At 42.6% G+C, this 27654-nt stretch overlaps 1 protein-coding gene across 2 annotated transcripts in view; it reads left to right on the forward strand.

Moving 5' to 3' along the window:
• The first annotated feature begins 1796 nt into the window (after window positions 1–1796).
• Window positions 1797–27654, forward strand: part of LOC132911078 (protein tolkin-like) — a 54528-nt gene continuing 28670 nt past the window's right edge. Inside the window, exon 1 of one of the 2 annotated variants that reach the window (XM_060968662.1) lies at window positions 1797–1900. Coding sequence is in view for 1 of the 2 variants with exons in the window: in XM_060967882.1 (XP_060823865.1) it covers window positions 7987–8182 (196 nt within the window). In the remaining variant the exon portion in view is untranslated. Of the gene's footprint in view, window positions 1901–7055; window positions 8183–27654 lie in introns of those variants that run through there. The other variant, XM_060967882.1, reaches the window with a different exon arrangement.

Genomic DNA, 27654 nt, shown 5'->3' on the forward strand with positions numbered 1-27654 from the left:
GTAAGCGTACACATGCCATCTATCTTCCACAGAAGGATTACACGGATATTTACCAGCTTAAAATTAATCATGCAACATCCATTTCCCACACACCGATTACATCGACTTTTACAAACAACGTACAATAATTCGCAACCCTGCTGGCATCATTCAGTATCAAATACACTCAGTGCATTAGCCTAACTTGCAACGGAGGAAAAAACACGAAGCTACTGACCCTTTATTTATACTTTCGTGTCTGGCAATAGGGAAATTCGGGATGTTTTGTTAAAATCTAACGCTCTACTTTCGCGACACTAATATATTTTAAAATATCAAACACTTATTTGATCGCCCTAACATTTCTTAACAGAACATCCTTTGAAAATGGCAGGACGAAAAGAACCGCGATCAGTTACAAAATAAAATTGACGCGCCCGAAATGAACGAGCTCGTGATCTATCGGAGGAACCATCAAACATACGCGACGCACTCCTGTACACAAGATAAGCGTAAGTTTCGGTAGGAGGTTCAGCGATTGACCATCGCTCGATTCCTGTCTCGCCGATCGAAACTTACACGAGCTACGGTCGAAGCCACCGACCGACGATGCCGCGGTGGTCCAGGCAAAGATCGAGCATACAGGCCTGTAATCTGGCACGCTCCAGCTGAACAAATGGGGCACCCGGTGGGAGGGACCATTGAACAGGATTACGAAGGTATGCTCCAACTGAACTAGTGGGGTCCACTGCCGGTGGGAGGAACCCACTGGACAGAATTATGAAGGACATCAAATTACAGGTCTAAACCCCGTCCGAGTGCCGCAGTACTAATCGCCCAGGGCCGCATATCCTCGACTGGACCCGCAACCACCATCGCGATGACAACCTCCGCGACAAACACTGAGTTCGTGTGATAAGCATCGGATAAGCATCATCGTATAGAAAGAACTCGCAATGGTTTTAACATAAGTATCTATCTTCTCTGCGGGGAGGTAGTTCAGCCCAGTCTGAATGATTCAATATTCTTTTCGGGGTCTATCTGATCTAGACTGGACTGTATTAATTTTTAGCCCGATATTGTTTTTCAAATATACTCGGAATATTAATATGTGTATCGTTTTACAAATAGTAATAGATCTCCAATATTATAATTGACATTATATTGATTTTCTTTTTTATGATTTTAATATGATTCTATCTACAATAATCTATATGCGCTCGAGAATTAAAAAGTCGAGAATGAAAATGTTATAAATTGTAGAGGGCATGAGAAACATTCTACTTTTTTCGAAGTCGGTATTTCAGAACAAGAGATAAGAATTCCCGTGGAGGTTCCATTTAATGTCATGCCTATCCTTCATCAATGACTCAATTATAAGTGAATGAGATTGTATGACCGAAGTTTAAGAGTACAAATTGTTTCTAATTTCAAATAGAGAAAATGGAATTACAAATGGACATAAAAAGATAGAAAAGTCAATGACTCCATGTCATGTAATAAATTGTAGAGGGCGTAATAAAACTTCTGAATGGTCGGTATTACAGAACGTTTGACGCTACAAACATAGTGGTGGCGCGATATGGCGTAAAATTCCAGCATTGACCAGTGATGCCAGTTTCATTTTTGTCGCGTTTGTCGACCGAGTTAAATATATGTAATTCCTATATGCGCCGTAACAAATCGCAGAGGGCGTAAGGAAGACTGATCTTTCTCGAAGTCGGTAATTTCGAAACACGAGACTCGGAGTTCCAAATAATGTCAGATCTATCCTGTATTTAGTCAATGAAAATGTAACGGAAAAAAGTAACGAACGTTAGTGTCTATCTAAAAAAACGCGTTCGTCTCGTTGATCACGCTATTATTAATATTATACTTCAACGAAGATCAGTTATAAAACGAATTGGAAAATGTATCTTAAGTGAGTACACATTTAAAATTCATATTTATTTTTCACTTTTCTACATCGAAATGGCATCGAGGATGAAAGTAGTCACGATAACTCACAGATAGAAGTATCAGTACTTTCGTTATGACCTTGTTTCGAGCACACATAGTTCGCGAAACGCAGCACAAGCATTCTTTGTACCCAAGGAATTAAAGTTGTACAAAGCTATTTATCGTTCGTCCGACGAGCAATGAGTTAGTCAATGAATAGGGCCATATATGCAACACGCTCGATGCTCTCCCCCTTTTTGCGCGCAGAGCATAGTACTTCTGCGAAATCAGACAAGGTGCGTCTGCGGGTAAAATTTCAACGTAAAAAAGTTAGCCTTCTGCTTTGTTATTTTTTTGGGGGAGTTCAGTATCGTTTACGCAGCTGTATGTAAAGGCTCGTTGTAACGAACGGCTAAAAACAATCGTTCCGATATCGAGTTGCACGAAATCGAATGTACAAGGTGTCCCAAAATGAAGCGCATAAGTTACCAACTAAGTTATAATACCAATTGGAATTACAGATATATTTTATCATTCGCGATTCTAGGGCGTCGTACGTACGTAAAAAGATATACATATATTTTTATTTAGTAAGAAAAAATGTGACCATAGGAACGTTTTAAAGGTCTTAGCTTTTTTCTTTTCCTTTTTTTCTTTTTTTTTGCTATTTTAACCTCCTCAATACTAAAACACTTTGCAGCAAAATTTAATTCCTTCATTCTCGCGATCATTAAAAGTTTGAAAAGTCCTTCCTTTATTCCAAACGATCGTAGAAGAAGCAGTCATTCGCGATACACGATTCCATCGAAGCACATCGTTACGCTGGCTCCACGTTCCATTACCAGAAAATATTCAACCGGAATGATCGATCTGAATATCCCCTCGTAAGTTCGCGAAGCTACCGGTAATACCGACGGTATACTTCCGCCTCGCTGGTAAGATAATCTGCTTCCCGTGTCAGTGTTCTTCAACCTCGTTTTCAATACGAAAATCACCGAAAATTATCGCGATCTATATTCTATTTTCCACGGTTCATCGATAAATCACGAGAAACCCAATGAATCGTTTTTTCTTTTAAAATTCACAGAAATTTTCGATAAACGTCGATGTAGTTTCCTATTTCTGTCGATTAAAAATTGAAGAACACTGTCGTACGAGAAAGGTCCTCGTGTAGTATCTCGTCGCGGCAGACGTCGCGTTTCGAATATTAAGCTTATCTCGAGCGACGATATCGTTAGGCCTCAGAAATGATGTTTAGCCCCGTTCGAGATTCCCCTGCCTCTCGCCCCTCCATTCTTTCTTCTTCCGCGATATCGGCGAAACGAGACTGTCTAACGAGAGACGCAGTCTGGAGAGATGAAAGCTTCGACGCGCATCTAATCGGCTTCATTATGCGCGCAGTAAAGAGCGCATGTTAACGCTGATTAATTGCTCGTTGGCAGCTTGTTTAAACGAGCTCGCGCGCTGCTTTTTCGTCCTCCGTATCGGAGAAGGTTTCTCGCTTCTTTCCTCGTTGCCTCTGCCGAATCGCCCCCTTTTTCTTTCACCGTTTCTACCTTTTCTTTCGTTTCTCTTCGGCCACCGGCGGCAACTTCGCCTCGCTACGACGTGTCGTTAAACCGCGAATGAATTAAAATCACAATGGAACAATTTCCCCGTAAGACTTCGCTGGCGAGTGTATTTGCCCGGTGAGCGATTCACCGGCTACCACCGGTTTCTAAATGAAGCAAGCGATCGTTCTACAGCCGAGCAGAGAGAAAAAATGTTCAAGAGCGGTATATTTATTTTTATAATTTCTTCCCTTTTGAAATTTCTTACGCTTTATGTATATGTGTGATCTTCATATATCATAGTATGATATCATTCATGAATATTTGAAGACCAGCGAAAAAGTGGAACAAGTGCACAGTCTTTCTAATAACGAGATAAGTACAGGAAACGATACGTACAGTTCGTAAGTAGGTTTCATAGGTAGGCTTTATGACTACGCGTAGCCAAGTATTTTAATGTTCGAAGGCATACAGGTTTCTCTATCAATCTTTCCAACTTTATCCATAATCTTTTTAAATCAGAAATCTTGTCGCTCTTTTTCCTCTGTGTCTCGTTTAATTCGCTGACTAAAGTTCTATCATCGCTAACGAACACTGATAATCGTTAGTTCAGTGGAGCGGAAAGCCTATTACCAAAATCTAATCCCGTTTAACTAGGATCAATTCAAGCAGCACCTAAAACTAAAACTATTGCGAACAAAAACATGCTTCCACCAAAGATAAATAATTTTGTCAAAGTAACAGAAGCAATTACGTATTCTCGCTGAATTAACGATTCAATTATCAATTCTCCGGCTCCTAACCAAACTATCAGCCAAACAGCCATTAAACGACCAACTTCCACGTAAGAACCAATCGACCGGATGCGCTTATGGCTAATTTACTGCGGGAATTACACCGAAAACGCGTTGCTCGAGCAGCGATGCTCGGATCCCTATCTTCGTAGGTGTGGAAAAAAACCTTCTCGGGTTCGATTTCGACGAATTTCTCTGTTGGCACGCGAAAAATTCTTACACGATTCTCGGTAGCCGAACCAAGCGACAGAGAACGACACACGAGTGGAGAAGCGGGTCTAAGCGGGGTGGGCTTAAACTCAACGATTTTAATTAATGTCGCTTGCTCGGCGACGATCCACTTTAGACGCCCCTCTATCGTAAACGCGAGATCTTTCAATCGCGTGGAAAGTTTCCACGTTAATTATTTCGCCATCGAACACGGTGGCGTGGCGGCATACCGAACTGGTGGAGGTGGTGGACTTTCGAGTTTTCCATGTTATGCAACGAAGCGCAGGAATATTAGACAGCGAAGGCGAAACGAAACGAAGCGAAGAAAAGCACGCGCGAGCGGAAAAGTTTCGGATCTGGTTCGCAAGGGGATATCGCTTCCGGCTGCTCGAATTTTCGGAAAGTCTGCAACCACCGACAAAAAGGCCGTCGTTTCGTTCAACCGAAACGTCCTGCAGGAATAAATTTAAACGGTTCCGCTTTAATTGCATCGTCGTTTCCGTTTCTCCTTTCGTTTCTTCGCGAACGGGTTGGAAATCTAACGAAACCGAGCGAACAGAAGAACAAGGGTGTTTAACGTATTTCACGCTAATCGTAGCAAACTTTCCACTCGTACAGAGTATCGTTACGTAAGAGATATTCCGTTGTGGATTTCCACCGCTTTTTCGTTCGTTTAACCACTGCGATTCAGTATGATTCGCAGATTCGATATTTCGAGATTCCACGTGGGATAATTTACGAGCGATTAATCGTTGCAACGCGTGCGTTTTTGTCTTTGATGGATACATCGACGCATCGTACTTGACGGATAACATAATTGAAGGAAAAACTGTTGTTACGCGAAGAATTTCAACCGTAGGAAGTCGAGCGTGCGATATGAAGCGATGAAATTTTTATCGAGCATCGCCGAAGCTTCTACAAAGGCTTCCACGATTACTGTACCGCTGAATATATTATTACCTTTATATGTAACGTTTCACGTGCAGCTGTGGCCACGAACACCTAACTTATTGCTCCTAATATTCCCTTCCCTAATGATTTTAATTAAACGCCACTCGTGAATCTAACGGTCCGTTTAAATCGCACGAGTCAACCGTTTTCCGCTGATTCTCGATCACAATGATATCATACGCGAAGAAAAGAATTCTATCGTAATATCGAATATACAAATTTTTGATTTATCTCGATATCTCGTACTTTTTTCTACACCCACCTTGACGATATTCTCAAAGATTCGAATAATTTCCTAATCTTCCTCGATGTCGATCTGCGAGTGTCGTGATACCTGCGAACGGATTTGTACGAAACTGAAGCTAAACTTACGGGTTAGGATCACATTCAAAGTATCAGAATGATGGCAGGAACTTTGACTAGTATCTCGGGCTGATCTCTGATTCGTCGCCGTACTGTCCTGTTTCGTTCGTTCGTGCGTGATGTTAACAGAGAATTCGGTTTTTCCCTCGTACCTTCAGAGATTATTCTCGTGGAGGGTTTCTGTGCAGCGTCGACATGCACTTACCCTCGGATAGACAGGCAGGGTTCCTAAAGGGTGATCCCATGACAGTAATCCGATACTTGACCGATACAGGTCGTTGCGTGGGATATGAAACACGTGTTTCCGTGGGCGACAGGCCCCGCCACTTTTGGAATATTTATCAATATGTGTGGCCGAAAGCGACGCCCCAGCACCGCCACCGTTCTTCTAGAAATAGAGCCTTTTAAGTAGCCTCGCGCCACTGCTGTACACAAGCGGTACCGTTAATTTTTAAATGCAACGGGCGATAGTTTGCCAGGGACACGTTCCACCGTGTAATTCGGCGGTTGTCCGATCTTTTAGCAAACGAACGCGCGACGAAAATCGTCGCGGTGACGGTGTATGTAAATTCGTGACAAGGATCGTCATGGACGTTCGATGAATTATAGATGGGATTCGCTATGCTACAAATATTCCAGGTATTTGATTCGTATTTGTTTGGATTAATGCTGATTGCCCAACCAGCGAAAAATATACGTTTCGAGATTCCCTTGGATTCTTCTGTTATTTTTATTGTCGCACGAACATCGACACGTTCGGTGAGAAATCGTTACGCGTATCGAGCACGAGGCGGAAACTGAATGACAACGTCGATACGTGCATCGATACAATTTTTTTTTTTTTTATCTTTCAATAATCTCGTGCGTATTCTGATCATTTTTTGAGAATCGACAAGCGAAAGAGTTTCTTTTCGATCTTTCTCGATATGGAATCGAAGGGATCGAACACGCGCCGCGTTCGCGATCTTTCTGCAAATTTTTACGCGTTAAAGTGTACCAGGCTTATTCGTTTTCTTTCAGGAATATATTTCTTAAATCCGGAAACAGATAATTATTTCTTCATTTTTCTTAATTATGCGTATCTAAAATATATTTAGAGTTAATAAGATAAATATGTTTACAAGATATTTGCTGGTGCGTGGCCGTCGTATCTTTATCGAACTACGGACGATCAAACGCGACGAGAATCGACGGGAATCTATGTACGAGCGAGCGGTACAAGTGTTTTTCGGAGGGCCGAGGATTCTTTAGGGTTCGCTGGTGGCCGAACGACGGAAGCTCGGTCAGTGTCTCGGCCACCCTCGTGCCGTGCAGGTTTGCGAGGGAGGAGACTGCTTGTTCCCGGCATCCCCTCTAGATATACATACATATCCCCCTCCTCCTCTATCCCTCTCTCGACTTAATGCCAGTACGAGCGCGCGCTTTCGAACGACGCGTCGTGTCGGCCGCGAGGGACGATCAGTCTGTTCTCCACGTTCTCCACGCAAGGACGATCGCCGCCGGCAATCCGTCCCTCTAATCTGTGACACGAACTTTGACCCGCGCTCCCGCTCGCCTTCCTCGCGATCGTCTCTTATCGCTTCGTTTGCCCGATGACGTACGCTCGTCATGTTCCTCGATCGGCGTCCGACCGAACTCTTCAGTAGCGATTACGTTTTCATCGCGTGAACGCGTGTATCACTCGTTTGCTTCATCTTCCTTCTACCTTCTGTGACCGCGTATCGGCCGAATCGTCGATTTTACCGTTTTTCATCGCGTCTCGTCTCACGTGTCTTCTCCGGTTTGCTCGTGCTTCGTTGTGCATCTGCGACAAAGGGTAGTTCTTCCTTCGCTTTTGGTCTTCGCGTCATTCCGATAGATCCTTTTTCTTTTTCTTTTTCTTTTTTTCTCCTTTTTTGGTCGATTGACCGAGGCGAGGGCAAGGACGACGTATCGATCGCATCCATCGAGCGTGACTGAGTTCGGACATGTGATCGGTGGCATCCCACTCGAGAAAATTTCTCCCGCGTTTCGAGTGGTGGTCTCGAGTCGTCGGTGGAGGACGAGAACGTCGAAAGGTGGAAACGAGAAGAGGGTGAAAGAGAAGTAGTGGCAAATGCGTTGGTGTAGGCGGTAGTACGACTGGTCTTTTATGGCCTAGCTGGGTACATAGAGGGAAGAAGGCACTCGTGTCGTTTGGACCCGATATCGACGATATCGAGATGAGATTGCTGCCGTTGCTTTCCATCCTCTGTTTGGCGAGTCGATGCGCCGATTGCCGGGCGGTCGACGCCGATCCCGGGGAGAACGAGAACACCGTCGGAAGGCACAGGCATAAATTCACCGTGGAAGAGCTGTTGAATACCAAGTTCCCTCGTGGCATCAGCGACGACGTCGATGTGGACATCTGTAAGGCGGGTAAGCGAAGAAAAGATATCTCGCGGGTAGCTGCGAAAATCAGGAACATGGCGTGCCGCGGTGTTTCTTTCTATATATAGAAATGATTGCCATAAAACGAAATATAGATTAGGAACGAAAGATTTCGCGGAGCGGAAAATATTTAGAACGATTCCGATCGCTGTAACGAGATTCTCTTCCTGAACCAAAGGGAAACTGAAAATATTTCGCGTATAAATGACTATTATTTACAATTAATCAAATATATAAATCGTAAATAAAAAATTTAATGGAAATGTCACTACATCGAATATGGAATCCGCCCTCCCCCCGACAATTGACTGAGAGAAATTGTGCAATTAATGTACTTCTAATTACATGCTCGATAAATATTTAGATTCAATTAAGCGCGAATGTTTCGGTGCTATGTAAATGCAATTATATAAAACATATATCTTCGATTCGCTATGAAAATGATAAAAATGTGTACGTCATCAGCACGGTGGTATAGATAGGAAAGAAATTTTCCTCTTTTTCCGCTAATTTCGTAATACACGTTGCGAAATAGTTAACTGTAGAAGATATAATTACGAAGAAGCATCGTTACGCTTGATACGGAATCCGTATGGTATTGCAACATATCGGCGATCACAAGCAAGCGCATTGCTCGAATATTCTCTGTGTATCTTTGCCAGAAGTTGCTCGTGATGTTTCCATTATTATAAAAAGACCGGTCCAAATCGTACGAACGTTTAAATCTTCGGCTCGCTCGAAAACGCTAAATAACTCGTAACACGACGTAAGTGTCGAGAGCACAGCTCAGCGTTAAAAGTATCCACCTCAAAGTACGAATATCGAATGGAAGAATATTCTTGCGTGTGAAGTAAATAATCGTCGAAAGATCATTACGCGGAGACCTATGTAAGACGTTGGAATCAAGAACGCGCATCCATTCGAAAAGCTTCGATCGTTTGTTGGTCCTTCGCAGCCATAACGTCGGCAGTTCGATCGAGTTTGGCCAACTGAATCAAAGCCAAGCTACCGTTTATATTGTCGCGCATAGATCCCATTTCCCCGGCGTGTCATAAAGCTTCTGGGCAAGATCGAGCGAAAATCGAACGAGAGACGATCCTTTGAGTCTCGAGACATAAATCGAGGCTTATGCTTTCCGAATTAACGAAGCGAAGCCACAGAGACGCGAGGACAGGGCGAGATTGCTCGATGGAGAGGGAACATAATACGAAAAGAGGCAGTAACCCTTGTCGAAGAACCTGGTCCGATAATCTTTCTTTCTCTCAGGGTCTAACATACTCGTTGTAATAGCTAAGACGAGCATTCGACACTCGAAGGGTCCAGGATCGTTGGATAGGGACTGCCGCAAGCAGCCTTTTATATTTCTCGAGTGATCGTCCTGGACCTGCCTCTAGAAAGAACCGCGTATACACACGAGATCTCTAAAACTAGCACGGCCGTCAACGACAATGAAAACCAACGCGATGATCCTTTGGAAAGGTTGTTGGTTTGGAAAAAAGAGAGAAGGCCGAGGACGAATAGAACGTACAACAGAGAGCTCCGTCCACCGTTTCGCTCGATATCTAATCTCTGTTTACGAAGAAGAACGAGGAGCAGAGGAAGATGCTACTATACTGGCATTATCGTATTGTCAGCCGTGCTCGTTGAACGTTCGGTTATCGTTACGTCGATGACCAACACTTGTATTTTCGTGGGGCCATCGGCATAACTCGATATCGAATTACAATTTGTTTTATGAATAATTACGCTCACCAATAACGCGCTTCTGTTTGCGCTCTTAATGGTAGCGCGTTATTGGTGTTTTTCTTTCTCTTCTTTTTTCCACATCAAATTGGATTACACGCTCTCGTGACGCTTTTTTCAATTTAAGAGGAAGTTTTAGTAATTCTTAATCGAGTTTGTAAGCGATATGCAAGCGAAGTTTTAAGTTTTACAAGCAGCTTGATCGATACCCGTTGACAGCAACTCGATTTTCTTTTCCCTGTTCTTCGCTTTGGAAAATTTCTTCCTTGGCAAGAGCTCCTCCGAGTGTGCAAGAAGCGTTCCCTTCTATCGGAAACTTTCCAAGTTTTCTTCGAAAGCATCTCTTTTTTCTTTTCCTTCCACCCCTCTTTGTCGGACCGTTTAACTAAAACCGGTTTACGAACGTTTAACGATTAATCCAAATAAACCGCGAGGCGAAACCGGCGAATAACGCGAATCGGTATCGCGTCGAGTCAAAGTAAACACCGACAAACATCGTACGAAGTCGATTCGGCGGGAAAAACGCGACGGAGACTTGGACTTTCAAACTATGTACCGCAAAAACACGGCAACTTCGATCGAAGTGGAACGAAGTTTCTTCCAGCTACCCGGTATCTTACCGAGAAAACATTAATTTTCCAGTTTTCTCGCTTCCGTTGCTTCCGACGGAACCACAAATATTATATAACCGATCGATGTACGACTTCATCGGTGTACGAGACGTTAAGGATGAAAAGGGGGATGGGAAAAGGTTGATAATAAAGTACTGTGTACGAATCGTCATCGATTATAATCGTTCGAGCTATTGCTAATTGCGGCTCGACAACGAACAAACGGTCCGATTCGTTTTTATCGTTTGCAAATTTGCTCGACGAATCCGCGAAAGAGATATGGAAGAATAAGGGCGGACAGAAAGGGCGAAGGGGGCGAGGTTCGGCTTTGAATTATCCTCTTTCACGGAGAAGTTTCAGCAATTAAGATTAAGATCAAAAGCCAACCGGGTAATGTCTCGAATACCTACCGCCGATGGCACTCTGTTCCGAACAACAACTTGTTATGTCTAGCTTACACTTACCTTTCTTAAGCGTCACTGGGAAACGGCCTTTCCATTCGACTCTACGGATTCCCACGGAAAAGGGAGGAAAATGCGTCGCTCGTTCCGACGAGTAACAAGCCTTTTCGCTTCCGTCGTGGTTCACGGCTCGATTGTTTGCTCGAGTGGCCGCCGATGGTTTATAGGCTCCATGTAATTTTCTCTTCGTGTACACGCGTAGGATTTCATTTACCCAATTTATTTACTTGGTCGTCGTAATATTAGGATATCGGTCGTCTTGGTAATTATATATATTTGATTTCAAGGAAATCTCGTCGACCTATCAGCTGTAGCCAACAATGTGTTAACTTCGCGAGAAAATGGAGATTTTATTAAGGACTGGTTGAAAACGAGAGAGCGATAGAGAGTCGATGATTTTCCTTTATTACTGTGCGTTACGTTACAACGTGGTATAATCTTATCATAAACCGTCTAGAAGATTTTCTCTTTCTTTAAAAAAATTTCTCTCTCCCGCTATTAACTTCTCGACGCTCGGTCGCGTACATGATTTTTAAAGTTCTTTGTACGCATAACGCTTAACCGTTAAGATATACTTTTTCGTTCCGCTTCTCTTATCCGCTTTTTCACGCTGCTTACGATTGAATAGTCGAGACGTTGAATAAGTAATAAGCGTCGACGATTGATTAAACGTTTGTCGAAGAAACCGTGGACAATATAGGAAATTATAACGTGCACGTTAGGACGATAGTGCCCATTGATTTTCAAGAGTGTAATCAGCCATAAGTTGAACGTACTTAATGTAAATAAGAACAACGATAATACTGAAAGCCGCGCGGCAGAAGATAGAAGCGAACTTATTAAGTCGGCAACTGCGAGAACTTACTAATAAATATTCCGTGAGTGAAACAATTTATCCTCGTCTGATTTGAATAAAAAACGACGTGGCTCGCTGTTGAACGGCTCCAGTAATAGAACGTTCATTCAGTGGCACGTTTTATCTCCTACTCATATTGATTTTCTGACACAGAAAAAAATTTTGTTTAGCCGCCACAATACGCGGTAATGATAAAGATATCGTAATATGCGATTTTGTGCAACGCCGAATCAATCTTTCACCTGCCGCATATGTATTCCAACAAAAATAAAGATACTCGGTGTATTACAAATTGCCACTTGTAAGCTAGTTGTCGCGATATATCGAAAGACTTTCATTTTTTGATACAATCTCTTACCTCTGTGTTATCGTAGCAACGCGATATTCATTGGATTAGAAGATCGTGTCAATTCATCAAGGAATGCATCGTACTAATGCAAATTTATCGTCCGTATACATGCAACTCATCGTAAAAATATCCGCCCGCTGACTACTTACTTCGTACCTAGTTCTTAAAATGCTATTTTTCCCATTTTATACGATTTATCTTCTTCTTCTTCTTAAAAAAAAAAAAAAAAGAAATTAAATTGACGATCGATCAACTCTTACTTCGCTAAATTAAATTCTTTGTGTTAGCAAGTTTCACCACTATGATTCTCGACCATTCGAACGTTCCTTACAGTTACCCAATTATCGATGGGATAAAAACGTGTGTATCAAGATAGATAGATTACGCGCGAAAATGAACGAAAATCAAGAAATTTAGGCGCGTGTTTGCGGAGATGACCGTTCCGCCGTAGGATTTCTCACCGGTGCGGTGAATTTTTTCTTCTCGTCAAACTCCACGGGCCATTATGGAGGCAATTATCGGCGCGACTGACTTTTTCCTATCTCGGCTCGGTAGAACTTCCATGAAATTACCAGCCCGACGAGAAATGGAAGATTTTATTTCCCCATATCGATCTCCGCTAAGGTTTTTCCAACTCCGCTGTCTTGCGTCCATGAAGCTTTCTTCGTCGTTTCTTTTCATTTTCTGCCGTTGCTTCCTCGCAACTGATTCAAGACAATAGGATTAAGAGAGAAGAAATAAAATACCCGGTGTTTGCGTCAAAGAAGAAAAAGAAACACATCCTAGAAAGCGTCGACTTTGAAAATTCTTATTAACAAAGAAGTTTCTACACGAAAGGATCTACACGCGTTACGATACTAATGGGCGTTTTGCATATATGGAAGAATAATTGGGAACGATAAATCCCGCCTATTCCCAGAGAAATTTCGTGTAAATCTTCGATTCTTTGGAAAATTGCACCGATATATCGTGTCGGATATGATCAGAATAATTGTTACTGTTTAATACTCCTAACTGCAGAAGGTGCGTGTTAGCGGAACGTAATTGCAGAGCAATGATCAATTAAAACAGCCGCTCTAAATCATATCCACGCTACTGTTAATTAGCCAGGAAATTTTCTGCAGTTTTTCCTCTCACGCTGCTTTACAATTAAAATCTTCGTTGGCCGGTTGCGTAGCGCGCTTATTACAAAATATACAGCGTGACTCTTAAGAGGTCCACGTGAGCTCATTGCCCGGAAAAAAACACTTATGCAAACGACAGGGAAACACTTTCTGTTAGCTTCGTGCTTGCTCCGAAACGTAGAAATGAAACTTTCCAAATGGCGATATTTAAGTCACACAGTTATATCTGTAGATACTTGAAACAAAACAACAATAAACGCTGTAAGATCTTATTTCTTACGCTTGGAGAAAGAGAGAAAGAGGGATATGAGAAAAATTGGAAAGAGAGAGGAGGAAAGGTATCGGGAAGATGCGAGCCACGGGCACGAAATGTTCCGTGGAGCGTAGTTGACGTAGGCGGGTCTAGCCGCAATTGGGACATGAAAAGCAGGTTCGTCGAGCGTGCATCGGTCGCGTGCAGCGAGATGCATTATAGCGCACGCGAGCTGCACGATACTCGAGCGGTCAGTCTTTTCATCGGGCCGAGTCTAAAGCACGCAGAACGGTACCTCGTGCTTTTTGCTCGTTAGCTCGGGACGATCTTCGTCGTGACCGCGCGCTGGATCTTACGTGAACGAGGATTTTCCAGATCGATCTTGCCTTCTTTACCTTCTCTTCCTTCTCTTTCCTCTCGTTTCTTTGTTTCTTTCCCTTTCCTTTTTTTATTTCTACCTTTCTTTCCACGTTTGCCGATCCCCTCTTGACCACCGTGATCGTCGATAAGAGCGTGAAAAAGGGGAAACGAAGGAGAAGGCAAAGTTCAAAAAGTTCCCTCGAACAGAGCGCGAAACTCGATGCGCGAATGCACCCGATACGAGATGTATAAATATCGATTTTATAGAATCCGCACGCGTATGGGGAGGACCGCGGCTTCTCGTTGGCCACGGCGGAAAAGGTAGAATCGAAAGGTGTACTTCGAAGGTTTCGCGTGTTTCAGAGGATTTCACGGTACGTCGGTCTATCAGCTGTTTATTGTGGATTACACGCGATTGCGACGTGGTTTTAGCAGCCACCGACGCTTTGCTTCCGCGCGAAAATTGATCTATCGTCGATAGCGCGTGGAAAGCGCGCGAATACGTCTCACGAGTGCTTACGCGTTTACGTATATTCTTTGGAACATATTCTTGTCCTGTAAGCAGGTAAAGTAAGATAGAATTGTTCGAACCAAGCAAAGTAATTTGTTAACAGCGTTGAGACCGTTTACTCGTAATAATCGTGAAACATACATATCGGGTTGTTGGAAACGTTCGTGGCGCTTTCGTAAATTACTATGGAATAACGAAATGTTACGAGAAATCTCTGACTGGATATCAAAGTGTATTAAGAAGAGAAAGTCAAAATTCTTTGACAAAACACTCGCGCGATTTCCAATCCGTCAAAGATATTACGGTCAGACGTTAACGTTATTCTTTTCGATGTTGCGAGAAATACTACCCGTTAATTCTAACGAAGCACGAAGCAGCGAGTCCTCTCTGATTTTTACACGAGTCTCGTTTCTTCTCGGTGAAAAGAATTCCTCCTTCAGGGGGAAGGTTTTCAACGAAGCCGAGTCGGTTATGACGGTCATTACGCGATGAATTTTAATGCATTTTAGCATTCTCGACATTTCCTATGGCAGCTTGAAAGTTCCGCGAACTGCCCCTAACGGATGGACGTACGTACGTACGTACTCTCTTTCTTTTTTTTCTCCGTCTCTCTCTTTCCTCCACTCTGGTTTCCTCTTCTCGCGTCCCATTCAACGTTCTCACTTTGTTTTTCGTTAAACTTTTATCTCCGCGAAACATGCGGTCAGGTTTTCCGAGTTTCCCACTCTTTTCCATTTGCCCGACGTTTCACTCTTACACCCCCGTTGCATTGTTTTCTCGTATATCGACTGGCTAGTGCATAATTCGTAGGCGCTTCGGCGTGTGAAAAATCAAGAAAAGTATTTTCGTTTCCACGCTATTGGATTTTTTAAAGGGATTCGGCGTTCGAATAAATTTTGTATATTCTATGGAGACTTTTCAACTCCTCTCTGCTTTCACGTAATCTTTATTAAAAATACTTCGTACTTTTGCTACCTACGAGTAATTCCAGTCAGAGACAATATAAAAATTTAATTTTCTCTGTCTCGTTTTTAACTCCAAAGAATGTTAACGTTACGAGTGTTTCCTTCTAAGTGATGTATAACGGAGTAAGAAAGGAGTGAAGATAAAGGGGCAAAAGATGTTAAATATGTTTATAGACATTTCTGACTTTAATTTCGACCATTAACGATTATTCGTTACGAATGACTTAAATATTTCGCGGAATCGTTGAAATTCGTTACTTTTCTGAACATCTCGCGAGCATAAATCTTCTACGCGAGAATGCCAATTATTCTATTGTAACAAATTCGCTGAGAATTTTAGGACGTTTAAAACATTGAACACGTGGATGAATCGTAAGATTATTCGAGTGGCGCGCATTCCATTCAATTCTTGAACGGTCGGATAGCTGGAATAATTTTCTACCGTGTCGCTACATATTCTAACGTTTCGGGTCTATCCAAGGAACGACAGCAACGGAAGAAACGGAGTAGCATTCCAATATGCATTGCTGACTTGATCGAAAATGGACACGAAATGAACGTAGCAAGAGAACAGAACGATCCTCGTTATTCTCGCGAAAAATGTTTCAAACTGCTGATGATAGTCGCACGTTATCGATATAAGTATTTAAAGAATGTCAGAGCACATTTGTCTGGTATATACGCGAACGCTACAATAAATTACTATGGTGCGCCAATACTTTTTCTAGCCACTACGTATCCTTTTAATTCCTTAACGTTTTATTCCTGTGGAACGTCTTTGTCTTCATTTTGTAACGTCTATTATAACGTCTACTTTATTGTGCCGTAACTCTGTGCGAGACAGTTTGGTCGAAGAACTCGAACAAGGTAAACGCCGATAAATCAGTCGTCGAAAATCAGAGCTCACTTCTCGATCGTAATTGAGAGTTCGCGTGGAGTTGGCTGCGATTCCCCGAGGAACTTGTCCATGAAATCAATGAAGTCCGATTCAGCTTCACTTTCAAAGAGCTGGAAGTTACACTTGGTCCCCTAAAGAGGAACCATAGAAGACCGCTTTTCATTCGGTCGTCGGAATATGATCCCGCTAAATTCTTATCATCTTATTCCGTTACGTTGCAACTTTCTCAATTACTCTTCTTCTCTTCGTTCTTGTCGCTGGCAAACTTCTCCGACACACCGACCAATCCAAACACGGTATAACGTTTCGGTAATACGTTATATTTAACCGCGTAGTTATATACACAGGGCGTCCCTTAATATGTAGATATCATTTCAAGAATGAAACCTCTCGGTAGCCAAACTGATCGACTCTGTCTTTTATCAAATTAACGAAAGGACGTTCGAAAACTTTCTCGAACCAGCGTATCTTTAGATACGTCATTCTCGCATCTCGTGTAAAAGCAATCGGGGAAAAGTGACAGGATACGATACTCGTTTCTCGTAAATATTCGTACGAATATTTTTCATTGTCATCGATTTCTAAAACCAGTCGCATATAATATTACAGAGCACCCTGTACGTGCATATAACGCGTGGAATCGGCGTTACAAATCTAGAGCTCGTTTGTCACCGAGCGTAATTTATCCAGCCAGCGTAACCCAACGTTATAAAGTTAAATCTCATCAGGGAGCAATCCCTTAGGATCGTCCATTTGGCAATTAACTGACTTTGTCTAACGGTGTTCTAAATACCGAATTCGAGCGGTAGATAGCTGAGACGGCCTCATCGAGACAACGTCCAGGTAGCACCAGGCTGTTCGCATATTGCACATAGTAACGTGGTGTGGCCAGCGCACGACCTTAATCCTCCGAGGGGCAAACGAGTCCCACCGGGCTGAATGGTGCACATCGATATAATACAGATGTAATATCACACCTCTCGTAGTAGTTACGTGTCGCCTAGTATTCCGATACGTCCGCGCAATCACGCGGTTACGCGCTGGGAACACGTCTTTGCTCCGGAAATAGATATTCCTTCGGAGCAACTCCGTCAGGAATTCCAAGCATCACGCGAGAACGCCTCGAGTTCGTTCGCGGAACGGGGTGACCGCTCTTCGAATCGAACATCGTATGTCTCGATTTACACTGGCGATGGTGTACGCCGCAACGTTTCATTGGTATTTAGGAGAGTTGGGGAAATGCGATGGCCTCTTCCAGACATTCCACATTTCGCGAAAATGCTGGGCAATGGGATCGTATCTATAAAATGGTATCGTATTTGCAGACTCGTCTTACGGCGTTATCGAGTCAAAGAATTTTATTGTCTTTCTAATATCGTTTCGAATAGCTTATGTTCTCCATATAAGATTTATAGATGTTCGCGGTGGTGCAATTTATGCAGCATTTATTCACGCTATTTCGTAGCAGTGTTGTGTTTGATTAAATCTTATTGCGCGTTGTAATACAGCGCATTCGTACATTCTACGTGATATCGCGGAATATGTGGAATGCCATTTATAAAGCGACCGCAAAGGAACATGACTTTATTGGATATTAGAATTTTCTTTGTACTTCTCGCAGGAAATTTGATTCGTCGTGCCGCGTAAGGAGAAAACATACGGGGTGATCCTCTCCGACAATAGATCTTATTGTAATTATTCTAATCCTAGAAAGCGTAAAAAAAGGCGCTCGGTGATCAAACTGAGAAACTCCTGACTTTCTGCAATTGAAAATATAATTTCGTCCGGTGCGCGATAACTATCTCTGTTTGCACGAAGAAACTGTACCGGCGCGAGCGTTCCTTTAAAATCGTTTCTCGATAATATTATAGAGGGGGTCTTTTTTCCTCGCGTAATTGCATTAGCGAAAGGTCCCGGGCTAAAATCGCGGGAAAAAGCGAACAAACGAACATGTACGCGCGAGAGTACACAATGGAGCAACGTTTAAACGAATAATTTATTGAAATTCACCGGAAGGAAACGCTCTCCCCTGTACTTCCACTTTTCCCTCCTTCCCCTGTTTGTTTTCGATGTACATATCTTTTAATGAAGTCTGTTAAACAAGCGACGGGGAACGAGCGCATCGATGGAAAAAGCAGATCAAACGTTTCTGCGGCGTATACGCCACGAACGAAACGGGATAACGAGATATAGAGAGAAATAACAACGAGGACGATTCTCTCGTGACACGATGTGGCGTTTACCGCTAACGAGCGCGCTAATTGGCATAAACGAAGCCGCGCCCGCGGGAGTGTAATCAAGTAATTCGATTAACGCTGTCGTCTAGTTCCTGAATGTTTTTCTCTCGTGTAACTTCGCGATTTATAAACCACCCACGCGTACACTCGTCGATATGATTTTCAATAACAATGCTTATTCCATCCGCCCAATTGTCCGATGATAGTCGTGTTTCGCGACAGTGTCAACGAAATTTTACAGAGTTTCGTATAACGCGCGTGATACGTATATTCGTAGAAATTTTCCCTGATAAATGTTCGAATGCTTTCGTGAATTATCGTATATACGATTTACTATATCGAAATATTAATTACACGAAATTAAACGAATTTTGTTCTTGCGCGGATATTATATTCTTCGATGACTGGCATTCACCCTTGACACGCGGCAACTCGAATTACCTTCCGCCGCTTTAATTCCGAAGAGATGCAACACACGCGTCCCTCGCCCCGATTTCCCTTTCTTTTTTCTTTTTTCCTTTCCATCTTTCCGCCGCGTTCTTCTCCCGTCTACCACTCGTTACCATTTTTCTTTCCTTCGCGCTTCCTCTTCTTTTCTCTTTAACCCTTCAACGTCTTGTTATAATGAGATATACACTTGTGCACTGGCTGTCGTTGACAATAGCAACAGAATGTCGAGGGTTTGCTACGACGCTAAGGTCAGTTGTTGTCGACTTTCTTAACAACATAATTAAGTGAGGAGAAAATTAATGAACTTGAGAGTCTGCGCCAAGGCAATTATTATTTTTGACAGTTTCGAACAAAATCCATCGATCTCGTAGTGTGTTGCGCGCTCGAACGTAAAACTGCGATTAATTAATTATTTCGGTGTTCGATGAAAATTTCCAGTTATGTTTTGGTATTTCCAGCCTGCAACGTTCTCGAGCATATTTTACGAAGTATTTTGCCAGGGAAAAATACCAAGAGATTAAATTGCGTCGATTCAATTAGCTCCAGTTAATGATATTTAAATAAATCGATGAAAAAAATATTTCGAGGGGAAACGCCCAGCTTTGAGCATCGCGCGAAAAATTGCTACTGATTATTACCATTTTACGAGATATGAAATTACTAGCAGATAGTTAATATAAAATCGGTCAATAATTTTTTGAAAGGTTTTAGAACGAGTAAGCTAAGTATCGAAATTAGATCCATTTCACGCCATTAATGGAAGCAAGTTCAAAGCGACTAAAGTGGCTCGAAAAGTGTGGGGCATGAAAAGTGAGGGGTCTATCGATTCGTCTGGCACTAATTTCGTAGGAAAAAAGAAAAAAGAAGAGCATCGAAAGACAATAGCGTCTAACGCACGCGTCGAAACAGCTAGAATTTTTAAGTACAAGATATCTTAGTATCCAATCTATACGTAGATACAACGATGCAAAATTCCTATCCAAGATCTTGCATTATCATATTTTCAAATTAAAGTCAAATAAAAGTTTCCACGTGATAAAACAAACCTTGGCTAAAGCAACAAATATCTTGCGACGTCTATATACATTTTCAGATTGATTTTAAAGATCGATATAATCATGTTACGTGTCTCGTAATAATACTAATGAAATTTCAAAACAATTTATATAACACGTACGTATATGTACGTCATATCCAATGTACGCATCAAAGTTTTCTATGGTAAACGTCGAAATACTTTCGCGAGCCACGGTATATATCTCTTCGATAAACGATAATTCTTAGCCTAGGAAATGGTCAGAGGTCGAGTAACAAATTGATTCGTTCGTGGAACGGTAAGAGAAGCATAATCGCTTGGAAATCCAGTAACCTACAATAACGCATCGAGAAACGGCCCCTTCCCTCTAATCCCTTGCCCCGGTAGAAAGGCATTATACGAAGTAAACAGAAATTAAGGGTTGGTCCGACCCTCATCGGCGATCTCTGCGGATGGCATTCTCCCCGCATTGCACTTGGCAGCTGTCCAGTCATTTCTCTTTCTTCCTCTCTTCTCCTTCACTTTCCAACGATTTTTCTCCACCGGTGGCCAGTCAGTTTTTGCGCCGCTGTTTCCGTCGCCGTTGAAATAATCCAGCCGCAAATACCGCTTTAATTATTCCATTCTACTTAACAGTACTGTCCACGATCGCGTTCGGTCCCTTTCCGGTTGCGCGATAACCGTTTTCCTGCTCATTTCGCCGAGCAGTTGGTCAGCTTGTCTGCCCTTCGCGTACACGACTGTTTCCTTTTTGCGCGCGTTTCTTTCTTACGTCTGTGTTTTCTTTCTCACATTTTTACCCCCTTCTACTCTAACCCTTATGCAAGCAACAGAAACGTTATTAAATGCCCGAAGAAAAATCATTTGCGACTCGATACAAAACACCTCGCGTTTCTACGTGTAAGTATGACTTACGCCGTAAGCTCTTTTAAACGAATTCTCGCGGGAGAAAAGAATTCCGTGTTATCGAACGCGGCCGATCTTCAAGATGTTTTTAGTCTCGCGCATATGTAGCACGAGCGGGAAGAAGAGATAGCTACGTAGATGGTTTAATTACGGGGAAATTAAGGCCATCCTTGACGAAGATTTTTGCATATTTTCCTTGGTCTACTTCTTGTTTGCATTTTTTGCAATTTTTATCTCTAAAAGATACGCTATTTTATGGATGATTTTATTCAGCACGAAAAGTTTTAGCTTTTAACGTTATGAAATTCGCGTTATTAAAATAGCAATTGCGTGAATTATTATTTCGAGGAAGACGTCGTCGCGTTACGATAAAGGGATATCGTTCATGGTTTTAAGTTATACCTGGTACGCGTTTCACGAGAAAGTTACCCCTTCCGTGAAACGTACTTTACGACGAGATCAAAGAAAATTTAATTCACTCTCACTTCATTAACGTCCCGCGAAAGTGTAGCTCCAATTCTTTTTTTCGTTCTCGATATGAAATTAGGTGCGCCTTTCTACGCGTGCCACTGCTTCCTGCGTCCTAATAGTTCACAATTAACGCATAATTACGCTAATCGAGCTCTATGCGACTTCTTTGTTAAACTATTATTTGCGTTTCTCTACAGATTTCCTACTTCAAAAATTTCCTTCGCGTTGCCACGATAGAAAATTCCCACTTCTTTTTCCGAATCGACTGAATTAACTAAAAACAGATTATAAATAAAATGTTGCGTCAACGTAACGTTGGCCTTGAAACCGTTCAGTTAAGCGATCGTAAGAAGTAGAAAGAGATAAACGCGGATATTAATTTTTCAGTGAAATTCGGTGGTGCCATATAATATAAATACGCGGCCAAGTAGCGGCTAGCGCTATTTTTCACCGAAGAAAACGAGCACAGGCCATATTGTAGTTCGGGTAATAGCATAGTATAGCGGCCCATCAATCTCCGCAACAATTTATTGCCAGAATTTTTCTCCGTATCGAACGCGAAGAATACCGCGAGGTATCCCGGTGATCATCGGTTTAACAGGCATCGGTTGACACGAGGTAAAAACGAATCCTCGAGCATTCGATTCTTTTGCGACTTTGCCGCCAACAAATTGCCCGGTGTGTCGCGCGGTTGACAATAGACGCGTATCATTGACGGACACGCGCCAAAGTAATTGAAAACCTTTGAAAGCAAATTGTGAACGAAACGGATAAATGGATTCGACGATGCAGAATGATTTGTGGTTGATAGTATCTGCTTTAACGCTGTCGATCTTGCGAACAAACGATAATAAAACGATAGAGAAACAGTACGGTACTAGTTGCGGTGATTACGTATACCGCAAGTTTTATCGGATAAGTTCATAGCATTCTTAACATTTTATAAGATCACACTTTGTTTGCAGTCGTTCGTAATTGTTTGTGGTTGCAGAATATTCGAATATCAGGATGTTTTGACGATAGAACGGTCAAATTTCTAACTGCAAAGTATATTCTTGGTACCATTCTACTATCGCAAAGATTCTGCCAAGATCGATCGTTCGGCGCGAATCAAACGTTCCCAAAGTTGCGAGCTAAATCGAGCACCGCGACCCGCTCACGTACTTACACGCATACGTCAAGGGGTGCCATAAACTCGGATTTCCACGTGCATTATGCGCGGCTAACAAGCAACCGTGTCGTTTGTTCAAATTTCAGCAGCGGAAGCAGCACGCCGGAACGTCGAAATAATTCTCGCTAGGTTGTGCAGCGCGAATCGCCGTCGTATCCAAGAACGTCCGAACGTTACTCGGTAACGTGACCGTGTCTCCGCTTTGTTCACCGGGAAAAGAGCAAGGAAGAACGTTGGCAAGAGAGAAACAGAGGGTGAGAGAGATGCGAGAGAAGAAGGCGAGGGGCTGCAAGAGGACCGACGGTCAACCTCGTTTCATTTAGTCTTGTCCTCGGCCCGTTTCCTTCGCGTACGGGTTTTGTTCTCCCCGACTTTTCTATCCCACCACTGTCCACGTCCCTCTTCCATCCTCGTCTTCCAACCGTTATCCCCCGGCCTGTTTCCGGCTTGAACGCCCACCTCGCCCACTATGTGGGTCAGAGACACCGCGTATACTATGGTAACTGTAGCGACGTGTCGGTCGTCCGTGTGCACCGCCTACGATCGAGCAGGTTCAAAATTTCACTTGGAATTCCGCGGTGGAATGTGCCAACCGTGAACGCGTACGAATCGAGAACGACCACGACGCGATGTCGCGAGCAAACATCCGATCCGATTCTGTTTACCGTACCGTGACGACCAAGTTTCTTCGCGTTTTATCTTCGACACGAATAGGCGGATAATTTGCCCGTCTAAACGACCGGAAAATTTTTACCAGTTTTACGTTTGCACGGTAACATAACGTGCGGACACACGATTCGACGGTAGAATTAACGCGCGTCTGTTTCTAACGGAGCGGCAAAAACGATAGGTTTTTGGGAAAAGCGTGTGGTATAAAGAAGAAAAATGTTTGTTGGCTTCTTTTGACGAAGAATTACGCTCTTTTATACTCGCCGTGTTAAAAACTAGAATTTCCTAATGCAGGCTGATTAAAAAACTTGCAAACGAATCGTTACGTTAACGCTACGTTGACCACGATGGATTAAAGTTGGCGACTATCTGCATGCAATAAATTAGTTTGTGAAAAACAGGTCCTTCGTTCTTCGAAATATTAAACGTTAATTGTATCGGGCTTAACTAATGAAACTTGAAACTTCCGAGTCGCTCGATTAAGGATAATATTATCATTCAAAGAAAATTTTCCAACAACAAAGTTCGATATTGAGATAAAAGTTTAGATCAGGAATATCGGCGGATTAATTTTGAGGTGGATTTAAGCGAAAGTTAAACTTCTTCGAAATATATATAAACTTTAGAAACTTTTCAATCGTTCGGACACAATCGAGACTTTAGAAATTGGTAACTTCCGAATTGTTATCCGTTCGGTTCTGCCCTGTGGATGGGTAGTCTTACGACGAATCTAAAAAGCATTTCTCCAACGCGGCTGTGTTCTTTCTTTTCCACGCATTTCAATTTCGTATTATCCAAAGTTCATCCCAGCTTTGCCGCGTTAAAGTGGAACTGAAAAGATAACCACGTAGAAAGTTTCCCAGTGTGGTATCGAAAAAGAAAAACAAAAAAATGGAAAAGAACGCGTGTAATTCTTTCGGTGTTTCGCTCTTTGTATTATTTCAATCATTCGTCCACTTCTGAAAGTAACGAATCCTGATTTTCAAAGTAATTTTTCATAAATCTCTTGCTTTTGTCTATCGATATGTAAAAAGAAAAAGGTAGAAAATTCGTTTTGTAATAGATTGTACGGAAAATGGCGTGACAAAGGATGTCCCCCGATCGTGCGAAGAGTCTGAAGATGGAAACGAAAAGAGAAAGAAAAATATTCGGTGGGTGTCAGAGGTCATCAGACGTTCCTTTTTACTCGGGTCTTCCTTTTCCGCGAGTCGACTCTCATCCCAGGTGAGAAGTCAACCTAATCCTGAGGGATAAGTTTTCATCACGTCCGGCTAGCTTCTGCGTAGCAGCGCGCTTCCTGACTTTGATTCTGCAGAATGCTCGTCTTCCACGTTCGACCGAAATGACCATCGGCCACTTTTCCACTCAAATTCGAAATAATATCCATACGGAATTTCTATAAATCTTGATAATCGTACGATATACATAGAAGCGACCGATATAGTCATTTTCATTAATTTATTATTCGATGAACGATCAACGTTCCGCTCAGTTAAAATGTCCTATCTAGCTCCTTTCATCTCTCGCGGTACGTTGAAATATTTAATGTTCTACCGACCAAGTCGTCCAGCGGAAGAGTTTACCCAACAGGAAAGTCATTGCAAACATCTGACGCGATCTACCAAGCAGCAGCAAAATCGTGCGAGCGAACAAAGCCCTAATTATTTCGAGCAGCGTGCGAATATGAACGCAGAACGAAGAACGGAATACAATTAAAGGTTGATTCGGTCGCGAGAGCGTAAAACGAAGATCGTTGTGCTCGTCGAAGGGGCCAGAGATGCATTATTCAACGTCGATCTCATATTCCGCGAGACACGAAAACAGATTCACGGCCAGAGAGCGAAACTCTTGACTCGGGTGACGATACAGGCGAAAACTTCTTTGTCAGTTCGCGACGAATAAATAGGAAGAAACGTGGGTTTGCCATTTCCTTTGTATAGGGTGCAGCCAAAGGTAAAGACACACGGATCGCCATGAGCGTGTCACGGGTTGATAGGCTATCTCTTGGCTGGTTGATCGGAGGATGGAGAGAAAGGCGGATGTGCCGCTCTTCCAAGTTGCATCGACTTCGATTGATCCTCGGACATATGCTCTTTGGGCGATATCCGGTACAGCGAAGCGCACCGTATCCGCTCGAAAAACGAAGAGGAAAAGTGTTTCCATCTTCGGTGTCGTTTTCATTCGGTTGGATGAGCTGCGAGATGGAATAAAGCAAGAGCGTGGATGGGAACAAAGGTGTTGCTTGTACGTTTACGATGGTTCTCGATGCGAAGAATTCTCGAAAGAAGATCATGCGAATGTGTGTAGAATGTTTAGGATTGTGTGTTTAGAGAGTTTATAGAGGATTATTTTTCGCGTCGTATTGCACGATCCGTTTTGCAATAACTTTAAACGCTCGACAAAAATTCGCAAGATCGCTCCGTGTACTAAGAAAGTATCGAGTGTGAGAAGTTTTCATCTGGAGTTACACGCAAACAATCAACTCGTAAAGTCGTCGCGGTTGCATTTGCCGTCGATTCGGAGGAGCCTTTCGCTCTTACATCAAGCGCGGAAACGGAAGATCCAAAAAATGGCAAGAAGCTGTGGTGCGCAAAGAGGCAAAAGCAAAGGAAAGAGGAGGAAGGGGGAAATAAAGGGAAGAAAATAGAGAAAGAGATCTCCGTATCGACGCAAGTTGCACTGGATCGTTCGACGGGAGAACGAAGTGGACAAGAGGGAGAAAAAAAGGGACGGAAAGTTGACGTCAGTAGCATACGCAAGCGTTTAATCCGACGCGATAGAGGTTCGCTGCGATGCGAGAGGCTTCTCCATTCGAATCAATACGACACACGTACACCGGGCTTCTATATCTGTATGAAACGCGGCACGACGCATTATCGTCGAATCCCGGCTACGAAAAGTTGTCGGTGAGCTGTGCCTCCTTTCCTCTGTTCGTCTCTCTTTCTCGCTCTTCTCGCGTACAAGAAACGCATGATTTCATCGATGAAAATCCGAGAAATCGCTCCGAAAGTGACGTCCAGGGACGCGGGCTACTTGCTATTCGTTCGATTCACAGCGAACTAACGAGAGGTTACGTGGATGAGCTATAGTAGTGGACAGCCGAATAATATAGATGATCTACAGAATTTTTCAGAGTTTAATAGATTGCAGCTTCTACTTTTAATTTTTGAAATTATACATTTTCATGTTAGAATCAATTTGAATAATTTTCCTTTAGATTCTGATTCGGATACGCGGGTTTTATTTATTACGTGTAAAAGGAGATACGAGATATGTTTTCTATATAATAACAAAGAGAATGGAAACGCAAATCGAATAATGATAAAAAATGGCGAGTATTATATTAATCAGATGATACTGCGTTACTTCCTGGCCGAGGACCGAAATACACTTGAAATTTATTTTAGTAGAGCTGAAAGTTTCCCGTGGAATGCTATCATAACTCATCTTATGATTTATATACCACATATTCGTCTTGTTGTTTTACGCTTGCAGGGGATGAAACAAAGGGAATTAGGAAGACAAAAGTGACTGTTTCAACGCGAAGTAGCATAGTTTATGAGTGGAACTCGTTTTCGCGTGATTTTCCTGCGCGCGAAATGTAATCTTTGCTTCTGTATTCTCACATTACGGGCAAACAACTATGTTTAAACAAACAACGTTCGTTATTGCAAAGATATTTTTTCACTCGTACTCGCCAAAATATTTATCGATTTAAAACGCTGTCTATCGTTTATCAGTGATCGAGAAATGAAATAAGACGCGGGTTATGAATGTCGGTTAAAGAGTAACGTCGGTGAAGTAGAAAGAGCAAAGAGAAAAAGAGGAAGAAACATAACAGATTAGACAAGCAGATCCCCAGAAAATTTAACGGAGATTGAATCGACGATACGATTGCTCGACGAACTATCGAAAGTTGTTCGATAGGAAAGCCCGTTCTATCCAGCTAACCGGAAGTAGCTCTTGTCTGGCCCGGTCTGTAAAGTGTTCCGTCTGTCCCTCTCCTTCTCATAACATCAATGCTCTTGCAAATGTCCTGGAAATGGAAAAGGAGGCTTCTGAGATCGATTCGGAGATTGAACCACTTCCGACCTTCCGTTTGGCTGTCAGCCACAATCCTGTGGTTGCACCGATCGCAGTTTCAATGTTATTTAACCTCCTTACACGTTTCAGCATTAATCGCGACGTAATTCGAACAGATTATGCTCTCCGCGTAAATCCGAGTTTCCTGGAAACGATAGCGTAGACGTACGTACCAAGAACTTTAGAAAAGTTAGTTTTCTTACCGATGAATGGCTCCATCGATGTCGGAATAATAATAGAATTTAGATTGACGAGCTAAATCTGCTTATTTTCATTGAGCTGTACGACTCGCTTGAAATTGATTGA

The sequence above is a fragment of the Bombus pascuorum genome, chromosome 1, assembly GCF_905332965.1.
Source record: "Bombus pascuorum chromosome 1, iyBomPasc1.1, whole genome shotgun sequence".
Classification (NCBI taxonomy): domain Eukaryota; kingdom Metazoa; phylum Arthropoda; class Insecta; order Hymenoptera; family Apidae; genus Bombus; species Bombus pascuorum.